Below are 21990 nucleotides of genomic sequence, written 5' to 3'. Positions count from 1 at the left end.
CGTGGAGCCATATGTCCAGGACTAGGACAACGGACTGGGAGAGATACCAAGGATTCTGATTCTTCAGTATGTGAAGCTGTCAAAGGGCCACACTCAGAGGGGTTGGGGTCTGACGGTGGAACTGGCATTTGGGGAGTCGTCAGGGTCACCACAGTTGACCTAGTGGCGGGCACCGCCTGAGAGGCCAGTGGGGGTTGTTGCCTAAAAACCAACAGATCATAATCAAATGAGCATTCATTTTCAGGAAGTGGTTCTTCCACCAGTGGTGGATTAAGAGGGAAAGCACCACCAGGTGAGTCTGCTCCAATCACAGCCTTCAACATTCTGCGATGGACCTGCCTGACCTTGGTCTGGTCATCTGGCACAATTGTGTACACTGAGCCACTTTCTGCAGGTGCCCTCAACACTCGATATTTTACCGAACTCCAACTATCCCGGGTTTTGTGGGGCCCCCTTGCACTGAAGTCCCGCAAGAATACCAACTGACCCTCCCTCAGTGGCAGATCTCTTACATGCTGGTCATGGGCTTGCTTTCGGCGGGCTGCTGCCTGTTGTAAGCGCTTCCTTGTACCTGCAAATGCCACCTGCAGTCGAGCTTGGTGCTCCTCGACCCATTCATGGACTAAACCATTAACAGGACTCTCAACCCTACCCAAAAGAAAATCTAGTGGCAGCCGAGGTTCCTGGCCAAACATCAAAAAGAACGGAGACTCTCCAGTAGCCTGATGGGGTGTCGTGTTATAGTCCTCTTTCGGGAGACGGGTAAGGTGCGCAGCAAGTTGTGGAGCGTCCGGTTAAACCGCTCACACTGACCATTCCCTTCAGGGTGGTACACGACTTCACAAACAGACAGACTGCAAAGTTGCTGTAAAAGCGAGCTCTCAAAGGTACGGCCCTGGTCGGAGTGTAACCGAGTGGGGATACCAAACTTGTAAAACCACTCCGACACCAGGACCTTAGCTACTGTGGGGGCACGCTGATCCTGGGTGGGGACAGCTATAGTATATTTACTAAAAACATCAGTCATAACCAAGACATTTTCAACATCATTCTGCAGGGTCAATGTGGACTGAGACAGCTGTACCTGCTCCTCATGGCTGGGACGCTGCTTTTTACGCCAAAATTTCAGCAACTCAAGGATCAGCCTGCTGGAGAGAACAGATCTCAGAGATTGTGGGACACTCACAAGAAGGATCGATCTCTGCTGCCTGCAAGAGTGGAGTGGAGTGGAGTGGCTCAGTGGTTAAGACCCTGCCTTGTGTACCAAAGACATCATGGTCGCAAGTTCGATTCCACCCCTGGCTAATTGTACTTGATTCCATTGTAAGTCGCTTTGGATAAAAGCGTCTGCTAAATGACATGTAATGTAATAATGTAATGCAAGAGACCAGGTGGTCCAAAGGCCTGAATGTAACCAAGCTAGGTTTATCAAAGGAAAGGATTCCCGTAACAAGTTATACTGGTGTGGAAACAAGCAAGGTCAAAGTGGTGTAGGCATCGTGATAGCTGAGTGAGCTGAGAAGGTCTTTGAGGTCCAATGTATCTCAGATAGGATCCTCCTGTTGAGACTTGTCATTGGCAAATCTGTTCTCACTTTTCTCTCCATCTACACACCTCAGATCGGACACTCAGATGTTGAAAAAGAGCGCTTCTACAATCTGTTGCAGAGCACCATTGCCAAGATACCCACCTCAGAGACCCTCTTACATATCGATGACTGGAATGGTCATGTTGGGTGGGTTGCCCAGGGCTTTGAAGAGGTCATCCTCAACCTCAATAAGGGGAAAGGTGAGGCCTTAGACCGGGGCAACTACAGGCGCCTCAAGCTCACGGACCATGTCATGGCTATCCGTAAGATGGTGAACATTGACAATCTTAGGGTTCGCCTTTGTGCCTGATGTTTGTTAAGCCACCCAGGGCTACCTTGTTGTTGGAGACCAACCCGGTGATGGTTATGATACAGATGTCCCTGAAGGCCCTTTATAGGCGGCAGTGAGCGTGTAGCAGGTCCACTTTGTTGCGGAGGGAATGGACATTTGCCAGGATGATGGAGGGAAGAGGTGGTTTGAAGGGACGTCTCCTTAGCCTGTTTCGGATTCCTCCTCATTTGCCCCTTTCCTGGGTCGGAGTTCCAGGGGTAGGACCCCGCAGGCTTGATGTTACATGGCGGTGAGTCCCGCAGAGATAGGTCTTCTCGGCTGTAGGTGAGTAACTTTTCATATATTATTGGTGATGTTGTATGGTCATCACAGATTAGAAGTAGCATCGCTCAGCGATCATAAGGACAATGATTAAATCGGACGAGTTTGCCATAGTTTGGCATCGAAGACAGGGATGAAGACAAGAAAAATTTAGACAAGACTTAGACAGTCGAGAGCGTACAGAGACCTATGTTGTCGCAGCAGAGCATACGCCAGGTAGTCTCTGTCGCTCCTCCTGCCCTGGCATCCTCAGTTGCTGATAGAAGGACAAGATAGCACAGATGTTTGTCATCAGTTGACTGCTTTGGAACAGCAGATATTGCATGTTGGACTGTTGCCACCTCCTTGACAGTTTTATGGATGTTCTCTGGAACATCCATAAAACATTCTCTGTTCTCTGTTCCTGGACGTGCTGGACTGGCCACTGTATTGCCCTGGGGTGGAAGGCATCTGCATTCTCTACTCAAAGACCACCAGCTAGCCAGCAAGGTCTAAGTCAGAAGCTATCTATCTATCTATCTATCTATCTATCTATCTATCTATCTATCTATCTATCTATCTATCTCTATCCATCCATCCATCCATCCATCCATCCATCCATCAGGGCCTTTCAATTTGCTATTGTAATCACAGTGTAATTCCATGACACATTCAATTTTATTGAATTTTTGGCATGACAGCTGCTAAACTGGTAAATAATTTCTATATTTCTGTATTGACTTTTCGATACAGCTTTTTGTAAATTTCATGAATGAGTTCTATGGTCTTCAATGAACAAAACAAGACTTTTTGTTGAAGTCTATTTTTTACTACTTGGCTATTTATTTGTAAAGACAAGATATTTATGTAACCCAGTAATTCAGAAAGAGAACATGCAGAAGTGTTTAGAAGAATTTGTGAATACTCTTTAAGGCGACATATGTTTCTTTTATGGTCTCTAGAGAAATAAAGAAAACTGTATATTGTTCCAGTCGTCACATTGCTTACATTTGTATTGATTAAAGCGGAATTAAATACTTTTCTGTATGAATCATTAAAGCTCCAGTGATAACTTCTGATGCAAAAACACTGCTTGCATCACTATGGTGTAAACTATGGCCTTCCCTCCATCGAAATTGATGTAAAACTTAGACCTGCTAGTGAAGTGCGGGATTGTTACCAAAAACACGAAAACAAAACACTGCTACATGAAAAAAACACATTAAAAGTCATGTGGAGCTGACTTAATTAACATTATGTGAACTCATTTGTAAATGGTTTGAATGTAACAAATATTTGTTCATGTTTAAAGGTTATGCCTCCAGCTTTAGATACATTTCGTTAAGATTATGCAGACACGATAATCCCTCTCAATGGTAAGTGAATTACAAAAAGTTTGAGACTATTTTATATTCTACATTTAAAAGCAATTGGGCCCTACACTCTTGTATTATAAGATCAGGTTATGTAAGTGTCTATTCCTGCTCCTCTTCTCCTTCCTCTTCAAACTCGCCCCCTTCCTCAGCAGTGGCGTCCTGGTACTGCTGATACTCAGAAATCAGGTCGTTCATGTTGCTCTCAGCCTCAGTGAACTCCATCTCATCCATACCCTCGCCTGTGTACCAGTGGAGGAAGGCCTTGCGGCGGAACATGGCGGTGAACTGCTCTGAGATGCGTCTGAACAGTTCTTGAATGGCTGTGCTGTTGCCAATGAAGGTGGCGGACATTTTGAGGCCACGGGGAGGGATGTCACAGACCGCCGTCTTAACGTTGTTGGGGATCCACTCCACAAAGTAGCTGTTGTTCTTGTTCTGAATGTTCAACATCTGTTCGTCCACCTCCTTCATGGAAAGACGGCCTCTGAAGATAGCTGCGACTGTGAGGTAGCGCCCATGACGTGGGTCACAAGCAGCCATCATATTCTTGGCATCGAACATCTGCTGAGTGAGTTCAGGCACTGTCAATGCTCTGTACTGCTGGCTGCCCCGACTGGTTAGGGGGGCAAAGCCTGGCATGAAGAAGTGCAGTCTGGGGAAGGGAACCATGTTAACGGCCAGTTTCCTCAGATCAGCATTGAGCTGTCCAGGGAAGCGCAGACAGGTGGTCACACCACTCATGGTGCTTGAGACAAGATGATTGAGGTCACTGTAGCAGGGTGTGGTGAGCTTGAGTGTGCGGAAGCAGATGTCATACAGGGCCTCATTATCAATGCAGAAGGTCTCGTCTGTGTTCTCGACCAGTTGGTGCACAGACAGGGTGGCATTGTAAGGCTCCACTACTGTGTCTGAGACCTTGGGTGAAGGAACCACACTGAAAGTGTTCATGATGCGATCTGGATACTCCTCTCGGATTTTGCTGACAAGCAGTGTGCCCATGCCAGAGCCAGTGCCTCCGCCCAGCGAGTGTGTGAGCTGGAAGCCCTGGAGGCAGTCACAGCTCTCTGACTCCTTCCTCACCACATCCAAGACAGAGTCCACCAGCTCAGCTCCCTCTGTGTAGTGACCTCTAGCCCAGTTGTTACCTGCTCCGGTTTGGCCAAAGACAAAACTGTCTGGTCTGAAGATTTGGCCATATGGACTAGACCTCACAGAATCCATCGTCCCTGGCTCCAAGTCAAAAAGCACTGCACGAGGAACATACTTACCAGCTGCTGCCTCGTTAAAGTACACATTTATTCGCTCTAGCTGCAGGTCATTGTCCCCGTGGTATGTCCCAGAGGGGTCAATGCCATGTTCATCACTTATCACCTCCCAGAACTTGGCTCCAATTTGGTTGCCACACTGGCCTGCCTGCAGGTGTACGATTTCCCTCATTGTGATCAAAATTTGGAACTCCTGAATAATGATGCAGAAAGATCAAGTTTCACTGAGTTCTCCAACAATTGTTGAAAGTGAGAAGGCAGAATCGTTTACTTTGCTGTTTGTTCTTTGTGTTTCATGGCATCTGTAATATTACCTTGAAGGACATGATGTCATAATCCTTTGTAGTATTTAGGCCGCTGCCTTTTATCTAATGTAGATTGTAAATGACAGTTTATGTACTCAAAAACATTCCAGCAGGCTGTACATGAAGAGGTGTAATGCAGCCCCCCACATTTCGAAGTTCCAAATCATATTTTGAAGTCTGAAGTTCCAGTTCCAGTGTATATACTTGCATGATGGAAGAAAAAGATTTAACAATGTCACTGCCAATCAAAATAATAATGAATGACAAGCCGACATTTCCAAAAGACAGTTATACCAAACCTACTAGGGGTGTTATTAATAAAATCATCAAAAGACCAATAACACCTGATGGAATTGGATCGAAGAAAATTTAAAAATATTTCGATGAAACAGGAATTCCAATGTGTTGAATAAAACTAGCGTAATTATACAGAGAAGAGAAGTTATGCTTGCAAAACATATTCCAGGTTAGTAACATTTGCTGATGTAATTAAGCAAATGTTTTTCCACCAAGTGGAGCGGTTTGATATGATACGTGTTTTTTTCCGTTTCCATTAGGAATAGTACCAAAAGAACTGGCCCCATATTCCATTTTTCGGTACCCTTCACTTGAGGTACCAGAGTAATGGTACAGTTCCACTCTCGACAGTGATCTGATTGGGCGACAGAAAAGCGTCACAACCCTGTCACAACCCTGTGACAGGTTTTTCTTCAGTGCCTGCAGTCTATTCTTATACAAACCTTGGTGTATTGTAGACAACAGCCACAAACCAAGCAGGAAAACAGCTATTGGGGTCCTCTGTTGTCATCCACTGTGTTGCGTTCGATGTCATCATTGTCGTAGCGCTGGTAGGATATCACACTATGCATCTCGCTGACTTGGGCCATCGAGCACAGCACACACCCCGCCTACCAAGTAAAGGTTCTGTTCTCTGTCGAAAAGACAAGCCTGACCCAGGGCTTTACTGTTCCAAACCATACTGCACTGTACCAAACCGAACTGCACTATGATGGAAACATGGCTTATAATATACCCCCAGGATATTTTTTATGAGTTTGGAAACAGGTGGAGAGGATATTATTACGGACCTGCAATATCCTGACATCGTGAATTTCCTGAATAACTTCCCTTCATCTTATGCCATTGAGTCACTGAAAGTTCACAAGAGCCTGGAAAGAAACAAATGGACGATATCTGGCTTTGTGACAAACATTCAACTCTGGAGTCTACCGGCTAAAGATTGTGTTGTCACTGAATAATATACATAAGGTTAGCATTAGCAACGGGCAGTGTAATGTAAATAATTGCTGTTAGTGTTGCTGTGTACACTAGCTCTTGGAGAAACCAGTCTGAGTCCATGATTTACCAAGAGTACCACAAAATTCTTTGCATGTGGTTTCTCATTCATGCTCACTGTGAGCATGTTTCATAGAAGTTTTTCCTCTCCTCCGTGTCATCGGATTTATGGGGATCTGGTAAAATGTTCTCCTGTTAGCCTGTCTCCATCTGTTTTGGCACATCTATATCCACCATATTCACGTTTATGATGAAAACAGTGGGTGAAGAGACAATTTTTCTGACATATTGCCTGATTCATTTGTTGTCTAGTATTTACATCAATAGAGGTAAACAGCTTCATCATGAGGAATTCTATGCTTTTTAATGAAAACAACTTGAGACTTTTTTGTTGAAGTGCGGTTTTATTTTTTCAATACTTGGCTATTCATTTGCTAAGAAGGAATATTTATGTAGCCTAACAGAACATGAACAAGTGTTTATTTGTGAATGCTGCTAAAAGAACCTGTTTCTTTTCCTAGTTTACACTAAATATGCTATATATTATTCCAGTTGACATATTGTTTACATTTGTTTAGATAAAGAAGCGGAAGTAAATACTTTTATTTATGATCATAAACGCCTGAGTGATGACTTCTGTTGCCAAAGCACTCCTAATATCGCTTTGGGGTAATTTATGGCCTTCTCTCCATCAGGTGACATAAAATGTATCCCTATTTGTGTAGCACAGGGATGTTACCACACATCACACACCAAATGTTAACACTACTATGTTCAGAAACACAGAGTTGTGTGGAACTAAGTGACTAAATTAGCATGGTGTGAACTTGTGAAAATTGTTTGAATGTCACTTCTTTTTCCAAGTTAGGCAATAAAGCTAAGCAAGTTGTTTAAATATCTATCATATCTACATATAATTTTAGTTTGAATTAACTTAATTTATTTAGGTTTAATTTAACATATGACAACATAAAGTTGAAATCTGCCTCCATCTTACCCTTTCCCCTTTGTGGCTTCACAACTGTCCTCATGTCCTTCTTCACAACATCTATGAACCCTGTTTGTGGACTTCCTCTTTTGTTCCTGCCTGGCAGCTTCATCTTCAACATCTTTTGTCCGATTTAATCACTACTTACTTGTTCAAATTATTGACTAAAATAATTAATAATTGGGCCCTACACTCTTGCATTATGAGATCAGGTCATGTAAGTGTCTATTCCATATCCTCTTCCCCTTCCTCATCAAACTCGCCCTCTTCCTCAGCAGTGGCGTCCTGGTACTGCTGGTACTCAGAAATCAGGTCGTTCATGTTGCTCTCAGCCTCAGTGAACTCCATCTCATCCATACCCTCGCCTGTGTACCAGTGGAGGAAGGCCTTGCGGCGGAACATGGCGGTGAACTGCTCTGAGATGCGTCTGAACAGTTCTTGAATGGCTGTGCTGTTGCCAATGAAGGTGGCGGACATTTTGAGGCCACGGGGAGGGATGTCACAGACCGCCGTCTTAACGTTGTTGGGGATCCACTCCACAAAGTAGCTGCTGTTCTTGTTCTGAATGTTCAACATCTGTTCGTCCACCTCCTTCATGGAAAGACGGCCTCTGAAGATGGCTGCGACTGTGAGGTAGCGCCCATGACGTGGGTCACAAGCAGCCATCATATTCTTGGCATCGAACATCTGCTGAGTGAGTTCAGGCACTGTCAATGCTCTGTACTGCTGGCTGCCCCGACTGGTCAGGGGGGCAAAGCCTGGCATGAAGAAGTGCAGTCTAGGGAAGGGAACCATGTTAACGGCCAGTTTCCTCAGATCAGCATTGAGCTGTCCAGGGAAGCGCAGACAGGTGGTCACACCACTCATGGTGCTTGAGACAAGATGATTGAGGTCACTGTAGCAGGGTGTGGTGAGCTTGAGTGTGCGGAAGCAGATGTCATACAGGGCCTCATTATCAATGCAGAAGGTCTCATCTGTGTTCTCGACCAGTTGGTGCACAGACAGGGTGGCATTGTAAGGCTCCACTACTGTGTCTGAGACCTTGGGTGAAGGAACCACACTGAAAGTGTTCATGATGCGATCTGGATACTCCTCTCGGATTTTGCTGACAAGCAGTGTGCCCATGCCAGAGCCGGTGCCTCCGCCCAGCGAGTGTGTGAGCTGGAAGCCCTGGAGGCAGTCGCAGTTCTCCGACTCCTTCCTCACCACATCCAAGACAGAGTCCACCAGCTCAGCTCCCTCTGTGTAGTGACCTCTAGCCCAGTTGTTACCTGCTCCGGTCTGGCCAAAGACGAAACTGTCTGGTCTAAAGATCTGGCCAAATGGACCAGACCTCACAGAGTCCATCGTCCCTGGCTCCAAGTCAAAAAGCACTGCACGAGGAACATACTTCCCACCTGCTGCCTCGTTGAAGTACACATTTATTCGTTCAAGCTGCAGGTCGTTGTCCCCGTGGTACGTCCCAGAGGGGTCAATGCCATGTTCATCACTTATCACTTCCCAGAACTTGGCTCCAATTTGGTTGCCACACTGGCCTCCCTGCAGGTGTACGATTTCCCTCATTGTGATCAAAATTTGAGTCTTGAAAAAGTATTTGGAAGCACCAAGTTTTCCCTGTTCAATTACTCCACCAACTGACTCACCTACAAAAGCAGAGTACTTTACTAAACGTCTTTCTTATTTGTTCTTGGTGTTCACCTGACCTCTATAATGTTACCTTGAAAGATGTGATGTCATATTCCTTTTATCTGACGAAGATGGATGTACACCACTGTGTAAAAATCTTAGGCCCCCAATAGTTTTGTTGTTGTGGCAATGTTATAATGACCATATAGTGAGTGGTGGCCAAACGTGGCTTCATGAAACTTCAAACCCTTTTGGACAATTGTACTGAAATTGTATCAAAGCTTCATTCATCAAGCATGTGGGTGACATCTGCTGGCACAGTGGTGGTTGTTTAGCCTTGGAAAGGTGCATGTGCACCTTGATTTTGTTGGTTTGTGAAAATTACATAAATAAAGCTGATGTCGCCAGGAACTGTTTGGCCAGGTTGAACAAGTTTGGGTATCGGGATTTGTGCACCATCCAGTGATCTAATGGGTCTTGTGATCTGTCCAGAGATTCCGCATTCTCTGATTTTCTGGCATCTTCTGTGTCTTTATCAAGAAGCTATTGGATGCCGTTTGTATAGATTCAATCACACTTTACTCTTCTCACTTTTAGCTCAGTTTCTTCACATTTGAGGTAGAAATTAAATGCTAAATCTAAATGCTAAATCTAAATGCTAAGTCTAAATCTAAAGCTAAATGTTTAGAAAATAAGCAAATAGCCCACGCCTGTCATGATCCCCCTCTCAGTTCTTCTCTCCCTACCGGCCACTCCCTCCTTATCAGCTCAACTCCACTCACCTGTTCACCGCAGCTGCACCTGATCACTAATCAGCCCACTATATATACTCACCTCCACCATGCACTCACTGCCAGATTGTTCTATGTCATCCATACTAGCCTCTCCAGTGGTTTTTGGACTGATTCCCTGGTATCCACTCTGCCTGTCCCCGACCTGTCTGCTCTCTTTCTGTTCCAGTGATCGACCCCCTTCCGCCCCCAAAAACGGATTCTGCTTGCTCCCCACCTGTCTTCTGTCTGCTCGTTTCTGTGGCGGAACAGCTCAGCATTAGATCCATTCCTGCTATCTCCTCTGTGTCTGTTCGCATCTTCAGCCACAAGTATCACCAGCTGCATCCCACAAAGCAAGTTTACATGACTGTGCCATCTTTGAACTGTCCTTTGAAAAGGTGTAAAATAAAAGTAATTACCGACTGTCTGCCTACGTGTGCTGCATTTGGGTCCTCTCCCAACCCATTACAGTACAGTCTGGCCAGACATGGACCCAGCACACACCGTCGAACCCACTGGCATGCCTGGGTCTACTTGAGACTCAGCTCCAACACCATGAGGCTCGTGGAAAGGTTCGTGGAAAGGTCCCGTGAGGGGATCCTCTTGCACATTCTCAGTTTTGTATGTGTATGTGTTATTTTTCCTTTTCCCTTATAGGAGTGTCAGAGCCACTCAATACACTGTAATCTATACATATTATATTTAAATACATATACAAAGACCATGCAACTTTAATACAAATCTAAAATTTGAAGTTAAAATAAATAAAACATTAATAATATACAAAGTTTCAAACTGTCAGGTCAAAACATTTACTGAGTCAACGGATCATTTCAGGCCGAGGTAACGCTGCTCTGTGCCGGGCACTGTGGGCAGTGAGCGTACACAGAGGCTGAGCTGATTTCCTCTGACAACGTAGCTGCCAAACTATAAATATGTCATATGTTAATACACAAAACACATTTTGAATTCTAAATGACTAATTTCTCATTTCAAATGATCTTAAAATTGCGTTCACAGAAAACTAAACAAAACTATCTACAGCCAAACATCAGCTCCCTCATCAAGAAAGCCCAGCAGAGGATGTACTTCCTGTAGCAGCTGAAGAAATTCAACCTGCCAAAGACAATGATGGTGCACTTCTACTCCTCCATCATTGAGTCCATCCTCACTTCCTCTATCACCATTTGGTACGCTGCATTTGGTACACTTAGTGGGGATGTTAAACATAAATGGACTCAGAGTCAAAGAAAAGTAAACATCCATGTATTAATTTTACAAGCGACGCACAGTGATGTGACCTTTGAGGTAGACGTCAAGGCCAGCTGGTCTTAAGTCACAACACCACACTCAATTGTGGAGTGGTCTTCCTGTTTTCCAGAACTTTCACTCCTGGAGGTCGAGCATGTTATAGAGAGGGGAGGTGTCTTTTAGCCAAAGCACACTGAGAATTTGAATGTGCTTTTTAAAACAGTTTACGACAGACAGAATTGCTGTAGCTCGGAGGATTTTTTTATCTTAGGTGATCCTCATCCAGCCTCCCAACTCACTCTGAAACAGCTGGTCTATTCTCAGGGGCATGTGGATGTGTGGAGAAGGATGCACACAGAGTCCAGACAGTTTACATGGCCCCATCTGAGAGAGAATAGGATCTCCTTAGCCAGACTTGACATTTGTTTTATTGTTTTAAACACCTTTTTAATGTTTTTAAGTCTTGTACAATTATGTCAGCTGGTTTTACTGATCGTTATTTGGTTTTATGTCATGTTTTTATTAAGAATTTTTCACCTAAAAGTACATACTGGCATTTACACTCAGATTTAACACTTGATAAAGCTTTTAGAGAGGCTCTTATTTATTTTTGGACTGCTTTTAGACAGATAGAATGTGATTTTACATGTCTTACACATGGCAAAACTGAAATCGAACACTTGTGTCAACAGCATACATTCAATGTGACACGAGACACCTGTCAATCTATCAAAGACTTGGCAATATTGTGGAAACATTGAGTGATTCCACAGGAAATGAAGGATATATTGAAGTCCTCAAATCCAAACATTTAGCTTTGGCCAACCTGCTAGACACCTGCAAGTACAAGGTGCACTGGTCTGGTCCCAGGTCCAGAACATCACAGCGATGGCTGCTCCCTCTGTCTTTTTCTTCAGCCTGGAGTAAAAGCATGGGCAGAAAAAAGTAATCCATTCTCTGCTTTTAGATACAGGGCAAGAATTCACTGAGCCTGGCCGAATCAGAAGGCGAGCTGTGGATTTTTATTCCTCCCTTTCGAGGCACTGTTTGAGGGGTTCTGTGGTGAACTACCTCAGGTCTCTGAGGAGACCAATGCAAAACTCGACAGGCCATTGCACATGCTGGAGCAACACACCACTCAGCAGAGTATGCAGGGGCGGTGCCTGGCATCGATGTGGAGTTTTACAAAGTTTTCTTGGATATCTTAGCACTTGATTTTTGAGATTATTCTGATAAAAGTTTGGCCTCTGTTTGTTTGGTTCTCTGTCACTGTCCTGCCACAGGGCTGTCAAAAAAGGTAACCTGCAAGATACCAAACTCTGGCGCCCTCTGTCTTTACTCTGTAATGATTACAAAATTCTGTCCAAGGCTTTGGCTGCCAGGCTAAGAGAAGCTGTGGAGCAGGTCATCCATCGGGACCAGACCTACTGTGTGCCTGGCAGGACTATGGTAGAGGACACACTGAGCTACCAATAAGCTACTGTCGCCCCTACTGTATGTATGTATGTATGCATTGGTCTGTCTGCATCACAATGCATCGGAGAAACATTTGTTTTCAAAACCTCTTACTAATGTGTGAATGATATTTTTTAAAATTGGCATAAAAATGTCCCAGTTTTGGGATCAATAAAGTCTGTCTGTGACAGTTCTTCTGTCCAGCTCAGTACGGTCTGTATTTATCTAACACTTTTCTAGTTTTGATAACCACTGCTTCACATACACTTTCTCTATGTGCAGCACATGTTTCATACCCACTCACATGCTGCAGACACAGCCACCAGGAGCAACGTGGGGTTAATTTTCTTGCCTAAGGTAAAATTGGCATGTAGACTAGCAGCACTGGGAATCGAACCCACAATCTTCTGGTTGAAAGACTGCTCGCTCGCCCAGAGGAAAGAGTTCAATCCTCTTTAATGAACACCACATGAGACTTTGTTGTTGAAGCGATGTTTTATTTCTTTTACGACTTGGTTATTCATTTGCTACGCAGGGATATTTATTTAACCCAAACAGAACAGTGTTCATTTGTGAATGCTGCAGATATGTGAAAACACATTGCTTACATTCGTATTGATAAAAGATAACGGCAGTAAATACTATATGTTTATGGAATTATGGATCATGAACGCTCCAGTGTGTAACTTCTGTCACCAAAACATTAATAGCATTACGTTTCCCTCCATCAGTTGTGACCTAAAATTCATCTGTTTGTCCAGTGCAGGAATGTCACCACACACAAAACACACCAAAATGAGAAACACAGAGAGTTGTTTTGAACTAATTGGCTAAATCAGTGTTGTGTGAAGTTTGAATGTAGAAGACCTTTGTTTACTGTAGTTTTCAGGTATATTGTATGTATAAGTTAGGCACTACAACTTTATCTATATTTTTCTAATTAATTTGCTTTGTCCTCCACATTAATGTAGTTTTAGTTCATTGAAATGCAACAATAAAATAATTTATATTCTTTCAATATTGTTTCATCATCAAAGTGTAGCCTTGTAAGTGGGTAGTATCATGGCAGGACCTCTTTCTTGTTTCACTGCTGTTGGCATCTGCAATGTTGCAAACTGAAACATAATTTCTTAATTTGATAACATTATCCTTTAACAACTTTAAGCGGAAGTTTTGGGCCATTGAATTTTAATTGTCAAAATGTTTTATTTAAAATCACTAATCATTCACTCTTGCATTGTAAGAACGGGTTGTGATAGGAGTTTAATCCATCTCTTCTTCACCTTCCTCATCAAACTCGCCCTCTTCCTCAGCAGTGGCGTCCTGGTACTGCTGGTACTCAGAAATCAGGTCGTTCATGTTGCTCTCAGCCTCAGTGAACTCCATCTCATCCATACCCTCGCCTGTGTACCAGTGGAGGAAGGCCTTGCGGCGGAACATGGCGGTGAACTGCTCTGAGATGCGTCTGAACAGTTCTTGAATGGCTGTGCTGTTGCCAATGAAGGTGGCGGACATTTTGAGGCCACGGGGAGGGATGTCACAGACCGCCGTCTTAACGTTGTTGGGGATCCACTCCACAAAGTAGCTGCTGTTCTTGTTCTGCACGTTCAACATCTGTTCGTCCACCTCCTTCATGGAAAGACGGCCTCTGAAGATGGCTGCTACTGTGAGGTAGCGCCCATGACGTGGGTCACAAGCAGCCATCATATTCTTGGCATCGAACATCTGCTGAGTGAGTTCAGGCACTGTCAATGCTCTGTACTGCTGGCTGCCCCGACTGGTCAGGGGGGCAAAGCCTGGCATGAAGAAGTGCAGTCTGGGGAAGGGAACCATGTTAACGGCCAGTTTCCTCAGATCAGCATTGAGCTGTCCAGGGAAGCGCAGACAGGTGGTCACACCACTCATGGTGCTTGAGACAAGATGATTGAGGTCACTGTAGCAGGGTGTGGTGAGTTTGAGTGTGCGGAAGCAGATGTCATACAGGGCCTCATTATCAATGCAGAAGGTCTCATCTGTGTTCTCGACCAGTTGGTGGACAGACAGGGTGGCATTGTAAGGCTCCACTACTGTGTCTGAGACCTTGGGTGAAGGAACCACACTGAAAGTGTTCATGATGCGATCTGGATACTCCTCTCGGATTTTGCTGATGAGCAATGTGCCCATGCCAGAGCCGGTGCCTCCGCCCAGCGAGTGTGTGAGCTGGAAGCCCTGGAGGCAGTCGCAGTTCTCTGACTCCTTCCTCACCACATCCAAGACAGAGTCCACCAGCTCAGCTCCCTCTGTGTAGTGACCTCTAGCCCAGTTGTTACCTGCTCCAGTCTGCCCAAAGACGAAACTGTCTGGTCTAAAGATCTGGCCAAATGGACCAGACCTCACAGAGTCCATCGTCCCTGGCTCCAAGTCAAAAAGCACTGCACGAGGAACATACTTCCCACCTGCTGCCTCGTTAAAGTACACATTTATTCGCTCAAGTTGCAGGTCGTTGTCCCCGTGGTATGTCCCAGAGGGGTCAATGCCATGTTCGTCACTTATCACCTCCCAGAACTTGGCTCCAATTTGGTTGCCACACTGGCCTGCCTGCAGGTGTACGATTTCCCTCATTGTGATCAAAATTTGACAGTCTCGCGCCTAGAAAGCCCAACTTTTCACAGTTTTCACACTGAAAAGTAGACAGGTTTTCTTAACTGTTCCAATAATTTGATGTTGGCGTTTCATAGCATCTGTGTTACCTTGAAGGACATGATGTTACATTCCTTTGAAGTTAAGACAGTGCCTTTTATCTGAAGTAGATGTAGTTGATTACAATGAAGATTCTTTCCATTGATGTATGTTACAGTGCAAAGGTCAAAGGCCACTGTAGTTGTGTTGTAGCAATGCAGTAATAATTATACAGTATAATAATTTCTCAATCACTTTGTTAGAACACATGTAGAAACATATATGCAGTTTTAAAATAACAAATATTTTTGAAAAATTTATAGTGTGTCATTATTGTATTATTGTGAGGACCAGTCTTCTCACCAAGCCACTTTTAGATCAGCGAAAGAGTGTGTCACCCACACTTTCCACTGCTGCAGGTATGCAACATTCCAAATTCCAACAACTAAAAAATCCTAAAGAAGAAAGAACACCTTTCATATTTAGTGCCACCATTTTGTTCTCTGCGATCTTGCTTACAGCCTTCTTTAGGTCTTTTTCAGGGTCCAAGCACTGACTGGAGCACTTTTAAGAGCCTTGTCATGTTGCAATCTGCCCACGTTTTAGGGTGTTCCAATGAATCTTGCAGGTATTATAGAAAAAGAGAACAATTTCATATTTTGTATTCCCACCAGTCATACAACAGGCTTCTGCCCAGACATACGCCACCCTCACCTTCCTTTGATCTGTATGCGGGTTACTTTGGCGACCATGGTAGTGGCCAACAGTATATCCTCTTTTTAAGGCCAATCAGTCCTCATTGATAACCTGCAAAGTCAGTCATTGTGCCACCTACTGACAACAGAGAGAGCACACCTTTACAAACATTGTTTCATTTACATTAAAGCCCACATAGACAGGAAGCTCCAATTAACGCTGCGTTTGTGTGTGTATCTGCGTCATTACCTCGTTTATGAAACCCTAAAGTTTCAGAACAACAGTTCAGCCACTGCTGAGAAAATAGTGTTGTATTGTTTTCCTGGGCTCTGCGAAGCGGATCGGCACTTCCTTAAGTTGATGTCGTCATCAGCGTCAGTGAGGAGATATTTTGATCGGCTCGTTTGCAGCGATTAGGAGGTTTTTAATCATGAAAACAAGTTAATATATGTAAGTAGACCTCCATAACTAAAATATATGTGACCATGAAAACAAGTTAATATATGTAAGTAGACCTCCATAACTAACATATATGTGACCATGAAAACAAGTTAATATATGTAAGTAGACCTCATAACTAACATATATATGTGACCATGAAAACAAGTTAATATATGTAAGTAGACCTCCATAACTAACATATATGTGACCATGAAAACAAGTTAATATATGTAAGTAGACCTCCATAACTAACATATATGTGACCATGAAAACAACTTAATATATGTAAGTAGACCTCCATAACTAACATATATGTGTGATACAAGCATTCTATGTCACCTTTAAGCTTTCAGGGTTGGGTCTACATTTGCTATACTCTAATGTTTTTTGTACTATACTTCTTCAGCCACTTAAAAGTAATTAAATTTCCTTCAACTCAATCAAATGGTGACTGAGCTCAACTTTCTTGACAGGATCCATCCAACATCAATCCATAGTCCATCCAATCCATCCATCCATCTATCTAGTTTAAAGAGAACAGTTTGATATGACAGTTGCTAGACTGATAGACCTTTTACTGAGCAAATGTGTGCCCTTCAATTAAGAAATCATGAGACGTTTTGTTTAAGTGGTTTTATTTGCTAAGATGATACCCAAGTGTTAATTTGTGAATGCTGCTAAAAGCACACACATTTTTGTTACTTTTCCTGGTTTTCACAAATACAGTGTATAAATATATACACGGTGCGTCAACTGGAATAATAATTCCAGTTGACGCACCGTTCACATTTGCATTGATAAAAACTAATGAAAGTACAGGAAACACTTTTGTTTAATTATGCTGTGTAATTCATCATTACTTCACTGATTATAACATAAAATTCATCTTTATTTGTGCAGCGCTGGAATGTTGCCCACAAAATCAAAACACTGTTATATTAAGAAACACATTGAGATGTGTGGAACTAATAGACTAAATCAGCATTGTGTGAACCTGTGTTTATGGTTTGAATGTAACAGATTTGTATTTAAAGGTTACGCACGACAGCTTTGAATATATTATCTAACTTTGCATTATGATGTATCAGTAAAATAATTTTAATTATTCTTTCAGCCACTCCCTTTAGGGGTTGCTCCAGCAGATCATCTGCCCCCATCTTGCGCTATCCCTTATGTCTTCTTGTGTTACACCCACTGTCCTCATGTCCTTCTTCTCAACATTCATGATCCTTCTCTGTGGTATTAATTGTATAACTTATCATTCACTCTTGCATTGTAAGAACGGGTCGCGATAGGGTTTTAATCCATATCCTCTTCCCCTTCCTCATCAAACTCGCCCTCTTCCTCAGCGGTGGCGTCCTGGTACTGCTGGTACTCAGAAATCAGGTCGTTCATGTTGCTCTCAGCCTCAGTGAACTCCATCTCATCCATACCCTCGCCTGTGTACCAGTGGAGGAAGGCCTTGCGGCGGAACATGGCGGTGAACTGCTCTGAGATGCGTCTGAACAGTTCTTGAATGGCTGTGCTGTTGCCAATGAAGGTGGCGGACATTTTGAGGCCACGGGGAGGGATGTCACAGACCGCCGTCTTAACGTTGTTGGGGATCCACTCCACAAAGTAGCTGCTGTTCTTGTTCTGCACGTTCAACATCTGTTCGTCCACCTCCTTCATGGAAAGACGGCCTCTGAAGATGGCTGCTACTGTGAGGTAGCGCCCATGACGTGGGTCACAAGCAGCCATCATATTCTTGGCATCGAACATCTGCTGAGTGAGTTCAGGCACTGTCAATGCTCTGTACTGCTGGCTGCCTCGACTGGTCAGGGGGGCAAAGCCTGGCATGAAGAAGTGCAGTCTGGGGAAGGGAACCATGTTAACGGCCAGTTTCCTCAGATCAGCATTGAGCTGTCCAGGGAAGCGCAGACAGGTGGTCACACCACTCATGGTGCTTGAGACAAGATGATTGAGGTCACTGTAGCAGGGTGTGGTGAGTTTGAGTGTGCGGAAGCAGATGTCATACAGGGCCTCATTATCAATGCAGAAGGTCTCATCTGTGTTCTCGACCAGTTGGTGGACAGACAGGGTGGCATTGTAAGGCTCCACTACTGTGTCTGAGACCTTGGGTGAAGGAACCACACTGAAAGTGTTCATGATGCGATCTGGATACTCCTCTCGGATTTTGCTGATGAGCAATGTGCCCATGCCAGAGCCGGTGCCTCCGCCCAGCGAGTGTGTGAGCTGGAAGCCCTGGAGGCAGTCGCAGTTCTCTGACTCCTTCCTCACCACATCCAAGACAGAGTCCACTAGCTCAGCTCCCTCTGTGTAGTGACCTCTAGCCCAGTTGTTACCTGCTCCAGTCTGCCCAAAGACGAAACTGTCTGGTCTAAAGATCTGGCCAAATGGACCAGACCTCACAGAGTCCATCGTCCCTGGCTCCAAGTCAAAAAGCACTGCACGCGGAACATACTTCCCACCTGCTGCCTCGTTAAAGTACACATTTATTCGCTCAAGTTGCAGGTCGTTGTCCCCATGGTACGTCCCAGAGGGGTCAATGCCATGTTCGTCACTTATCACCTCCCAGAACTTGGCTCCAATTTGGTTGCCACACTGGCCTGCCTGCAGGTGTACGATTTCCCTCATTGTGATCAAAATTTGATTCTTGAACAATTGAATACTGAGTTTCAGAGTAACTGAGAGGGCAGAATCCTTCTAATAGTTTTCTTCTAATAATTTATCACAGTTCAGACCTGCTTGTCAAATTATTATTATTCTGTCCCTAGAATAGTTTACCTAACATTTGTTGTTTCTACTTCTAATAATTTTTGGCAGGCTATATCCTGAGAAGTGTAATACTTCCCTCCACAATTCTAAGTTCTTAATAACAGTTCAAAGTTACTCTTCTGCCTCTTAGCATCTGTAACCTCTGATGTCATCAAGGAATATGCGCTTTCATGTTACCTTAAAGGACATGGTGTCATATTCTTTTTTTAGTATTTAAGCTTCTGGAGTTATATGGTCTTAGTTATATATCTGTTTGTGCTGCAGCATTTTGAATGAACTGAAGGGTTCTAACAGATGTGTTGGAACATCCTGATAATAAGGAGTTACAGTAATCTAATCTAGATGTAGCCGGGTGGTAAATAACCCCAGAAGTTCTTGTTTTTATGTGTTCTTTGTTTATTGTGTTCTCTTTACTCCATGTACACAGAAATGCACACAGACACTTATTGGTCACAGGGTGGCAGCATTGAGCCCAGTTAGGGTTTTGCCGCGAAGTGCATTCTGGGTTGTTGTGGGTTTTTTTTCCCTCTGTGAATGCGTGCCGGAGATCGTACAAGTGGGTAACGGACACTTGTTTCATTCGGACGGTTGTGAACACTACAGTATGCGACAACCACAATTACCAGCTAACTTCGGTGCTGAGTAAAGAAAGCTCAAACACGTGGTGAAGACGAGTGTTGAAGTGTAAGTGTCTGTGTACATGCAAAATTGTGTTTGTTGAATTGTTAGCTTACTGACCTTGTATTTTGTTATGTGTGATTAGTTCCTCGGCCACTGCCGTACTTTGAGACTTTTTTTTGTATTTTATTTTCTATGGGTTATTGGTTTGGACGACTGTCCTATTGCATGGAGTAAAGCTATAAAACCCCAGTTATTGTGTCCTGTGTGTGTGTACTAAATTCCCACGGGCAACACAATTTGGTACCAGGAGTGGGGTTGTAGCCAAAACATTTTTTTTTTTGCAATTGGCAGTTGTAGCTTAATTTTTTTATTTTATTTGAGAAAGTACGGCAGTGGTGAGGATTGCAGGAGAAGCCTGTGGGTGGACATGTCGGAGAGGCCAGCCTGTAGTGGAAGTGGTGACCAGTGAGAGACGAATTGAGGGACTCCAAGTGGTGCAACTGTTTCCTGATCAACACGGCTCATCCAGATCTGCGTTGAGGATCTCACTGCGACATCAGCTCTGCTCAGCACTTCATCCAGCTGCTAAGAGCAGGACTCAGCAGTGTCCCACGTTTAAGACTGTTTTCACTGTATCCTTGATTTTAGTGTTGGACTTAAAATTCACTTCAGACTGGACTGAGTAAAAGCTAATGTTTCATCATGTCTAGTGATTCTGAAGATGAGGTTGTTTCATTTCATGGGGATGACCGGTTCAGCCAGGCATCCGAGGAGGCAGAGGGTACAAGCACAGATGCTACAACAGAAATGCAGATTCGCATGCGAGAGCTCACTAAATTGCGAGATGAACTGGTCAAGTTAAATGACGAGATGGAGGCTCAGAGGGCAAATGATAACAGTGCACCCACCCGTTCATACATCTATGTTCCAAGAGAACGCCAGATTCAAGCATTTAGTGGGGAGGGTGGTACGGATGGGAGGTCTGTGGAAGAGTTTATTGAAGAGGTTGAAAGGGTTTTAAGATCCAGAGAGCATACAACAGAGGGGCAGTGTGACTACATACTATCTCTGTTGCGTGGTCCTGCATTGGAGGAGGTTCGACTATGCATGGGGGGTCAGTCAGTGGGGCCCAGTGATTTATACTCCTTTTTAAGGAATGCATTTGGGGAAAAACGCAGCATTACACAGCTTTTGCAGACCTTTTACAACCGTAAACAAGCAGAGGGAGAAGACCTCCGAGACTACTCCCATGCACTATCCCAGATCTTGAGCTCTGCAGTGAAGCAGTCAGCAAATGTGATACCTAATGAGAAATTTGTTCTGCGGGATCAGTTCATAGAGGGTTTAAGAGATTCAGCTCTCCGACGTGAACTCAGAAAGATGGTCAGGGACCAACCAGACTGTAGCCTTTTGGATGTGAGGCGCGAAGCTCTCCTGTGGGAAATGGAGGAGAGCAGGCCCCATCGTCCCAGAGTTGTTAAAAGCAGCCAGGTTAAGTCGGAAGTTTCCGAATTTTCAGAATCCCAGTTCTCTGCTACTGAGACAAACACTGGCCAATCTACTGCGTTAGGTGATGTTCAAAGAGCAGTAGCTCAACAGGGAAAACAGTTGGTAGAGTTAGGCAAAACACTTGCTGACCTAGCAAGTGCTGTAACTGAGCTGAGTAGACGTACCACTGAAATGGCTTTCCACGAGCCCAAGCCACGAGCTAGACCACAACCACGCGTGCAACCGCGGTTCACACCAGACGGTCAGCCTATCTGTTTCAAGTGTAGAGGCGTGGGCCACATTGCGAAAAAGTGCCTGCAGGCCAAAAGAGGCCACGATGAAACAACACCTGGTCCTTACGTAGTGCAGGAAAACTTTCACCCTCGGTTGCCATGAGCCAGGCGATTCGAGGGGGGTCTACTGGCTCACCAGTAGTAACACTAGACAGAAGTAGGATCTTAGAGCGTGCAGTCGGGGAATGCAAAACTGTTGAACTGAAACTTCAGGGAGTCTCAGTATCATGTCTACTTGACACTGGTAGCCAGGTCAGCACAATTTCTGAGAGTTTTTTCATGGAACACTTGTCAGATAAAAGTGAAGACATTCATCCTGCATTTGAGTGGTTAAAGATCACTGCAGCAAATGGATTAGACATACCTTATATGGGCTATGTAGAACTTGAGGTCGAAGTGATGGGTCTGACTATTCCAGAGCGAGGCTTCCTGATAGTTAAGGATTCTGCACACTCTTCCTCTGTTCCAGGACTCATAGGGATGAACGTTGTCAAAAAATG

The 21990-nt window shown here is 44.2% G+C and overlaps 4 protein-coding genes across 13 annotated transcripts; all 4 read right to left on the bottom strand.

Annotated features, from left to right (window-relative positions):
• Positions 1-3655: 3655 nt before the first annotated feature.
• LOC122785483 (tubulin beta chain-like) lies at positions 3656-4999 on the bottom strand. 2 transcript variants are annotated; one of them, XM_044051303.1, is made up of 2 exons: positions 4960-4993; positions 3656-4827 (listed from the first exon to the last, which is right to left on the bottom strand). In XM_044051303.1, exons 1-2 carry the CDS (start codon positions 4991-4993, stop codon positions 3656-3658), a joined length of 1206 nt encoding a protein of 401 aa, XP_043907238.1. The 2 variants fall into 2 exon arrangements, with proteins under 2 accessions (XP_043907238.1, XP_043907239.1); XM_044051304.1 differs by having other exon boundaries at positions 3656-4999.
• Positions 5000-7635: 2636 nt separating this feature from the next.
• On the bottom strand, positions 7636-8985 carry LOC122785481 (tubulin beta chain-like). 4 transcript variants are annotated; one of them, XM_044051294.1, is made up of 2 exons: positions 8808-8973; positions 7636-8711 (listed from the first exon to the last, which is right to left on the bottom strand). In XM_044051294.1, exons 1-2 carry the CDS (start codon positions 8971-8973, stop codon positions 7636-7638), a joined length of 1242 nt encoding a protein of 413 aa, XP_043907229.1. The 4 variants fall into 4 exon arrangements, with proteins under 4 accessions (XP_043907229.1, XP_043907232.1, XP_043907230.1 ...); XM_044051297.1 differs by having other exon boundaries at positions 7636-8580; positions 8908-8973; XM_044051295.1 differs by having other exon boundaries at positions 7636-8807; positions 8940-8973.
• Positions 8986-13778: 4793 nt separating this feature from the next.
• Positions 13779-15122, bottom strand: LOC122785480 (tubulin beta chain-like). 3 transcript variants are annotated; one of them, XM_044051291.1, is made up of 2 exons: positions 14951-15116; positions 13779-14854 (listed from the first exon to the last, which is right to left on the bottom strand). In XM_044051291.1, exons 1-2 carry the CDS (start codon positions 15114-15116, stop codon positions 13779-13781), a joined length of 1242 nt encoding a protein of 413 aa, XP_043907226.1. The 3 variants fall into 3 exon arrangements, with proteins under 3 accessions (XP_043907226.1, XP_043907227.1, XP_043907228.1); XM_044051292.1 differs by having other exon boundaries at positions 13779-14950; positions 15083-15116; XM_044051293.1 differs by having other exon boundaries at positions 13779-15122.
• Positions 15123-17609: 2487 nt separating this feature from the next.
• LOC122785482 (tubulin beta chain-like) lies at positions 17610-18953 on the bottom strand. Of its 4 annotated transcripts, none has more exons than XM_044051299.1 (2): positions 18782-18947; positions 17610-18685 (listed from the first exon to the last, which is right to left on the bottom strand). In XM_044051299.1, exons 1-2 carry the CDS (start codon positions 18945-18947, stop codon positions 17610-17612), a joined length of 1242 nt encoding a protein of 413 aa, XP_043907234.1. The 4 variants fall into 4 exon arrangements, with proteins under 4 accessions (XP_043907234.1, XP_043907236.1, XP_043907235.1 ...); XM_044051301.1 differs by having other exon boundaries at positions 17610-18554; positions 18882-18947; XM_044051300.1 differs by having other exon boundaries at positions 17610-18781; positions 18914-18947.
• Between the last annotated feature and the right edge of the window lie 3037 nt (positions 18954-21990).

This window comes from Solea senegalensis, linkage group LG19, assembly GCF_019176455.1.
Source record: "Solea senegalensis isolate Sse05_10M linkage group LG19, IFAPA_SoseM_1, whole genome shotgun sequence".
NCBI lineage: Eukaryota > Metazoa > Chordata > Actinopteri > Pleuronectiformes > Soleidae > Solea > Solea senegalensis.
The sequence above is the reverse complement of the archived record's forward strand: the minus strand, read 5'-3'. Positions and strand labels throughout refer to the sequence as shown.

Excerpts from the sequence above, each read along its gene's own strand:
- LOC122785483 (XM_044051304.1), bottom strand. The coding sequence starts at position 4,993 with ATGAGGGAAATCGTACACCTGCAGGCAGGCCAGTGTGGCAACCAAATT.
- LOC122785481 (XM_044051298.1), bottom strand. The coding sequence starts at position 8,973 with ATGAGGGAAATCGTACACCTGCAGGGAGGCCAGTGTGGCAACCAAATT.
- LOC122785480 (XM_044051293.1), bottom strand. The coding sequence starts at position 15,116 with ATGAGGGAAATCGTACACCTGCAGGCAGGCCAGTGTGGCAACCAAATT.
- LOC122785482 (XM_044051302.1), bottom strand. The coding sequence starts at position 18,947 with ATGAGGGAAATCGTACACCTGCAGGCAGGCCAGTGTGGCAACCAAATT.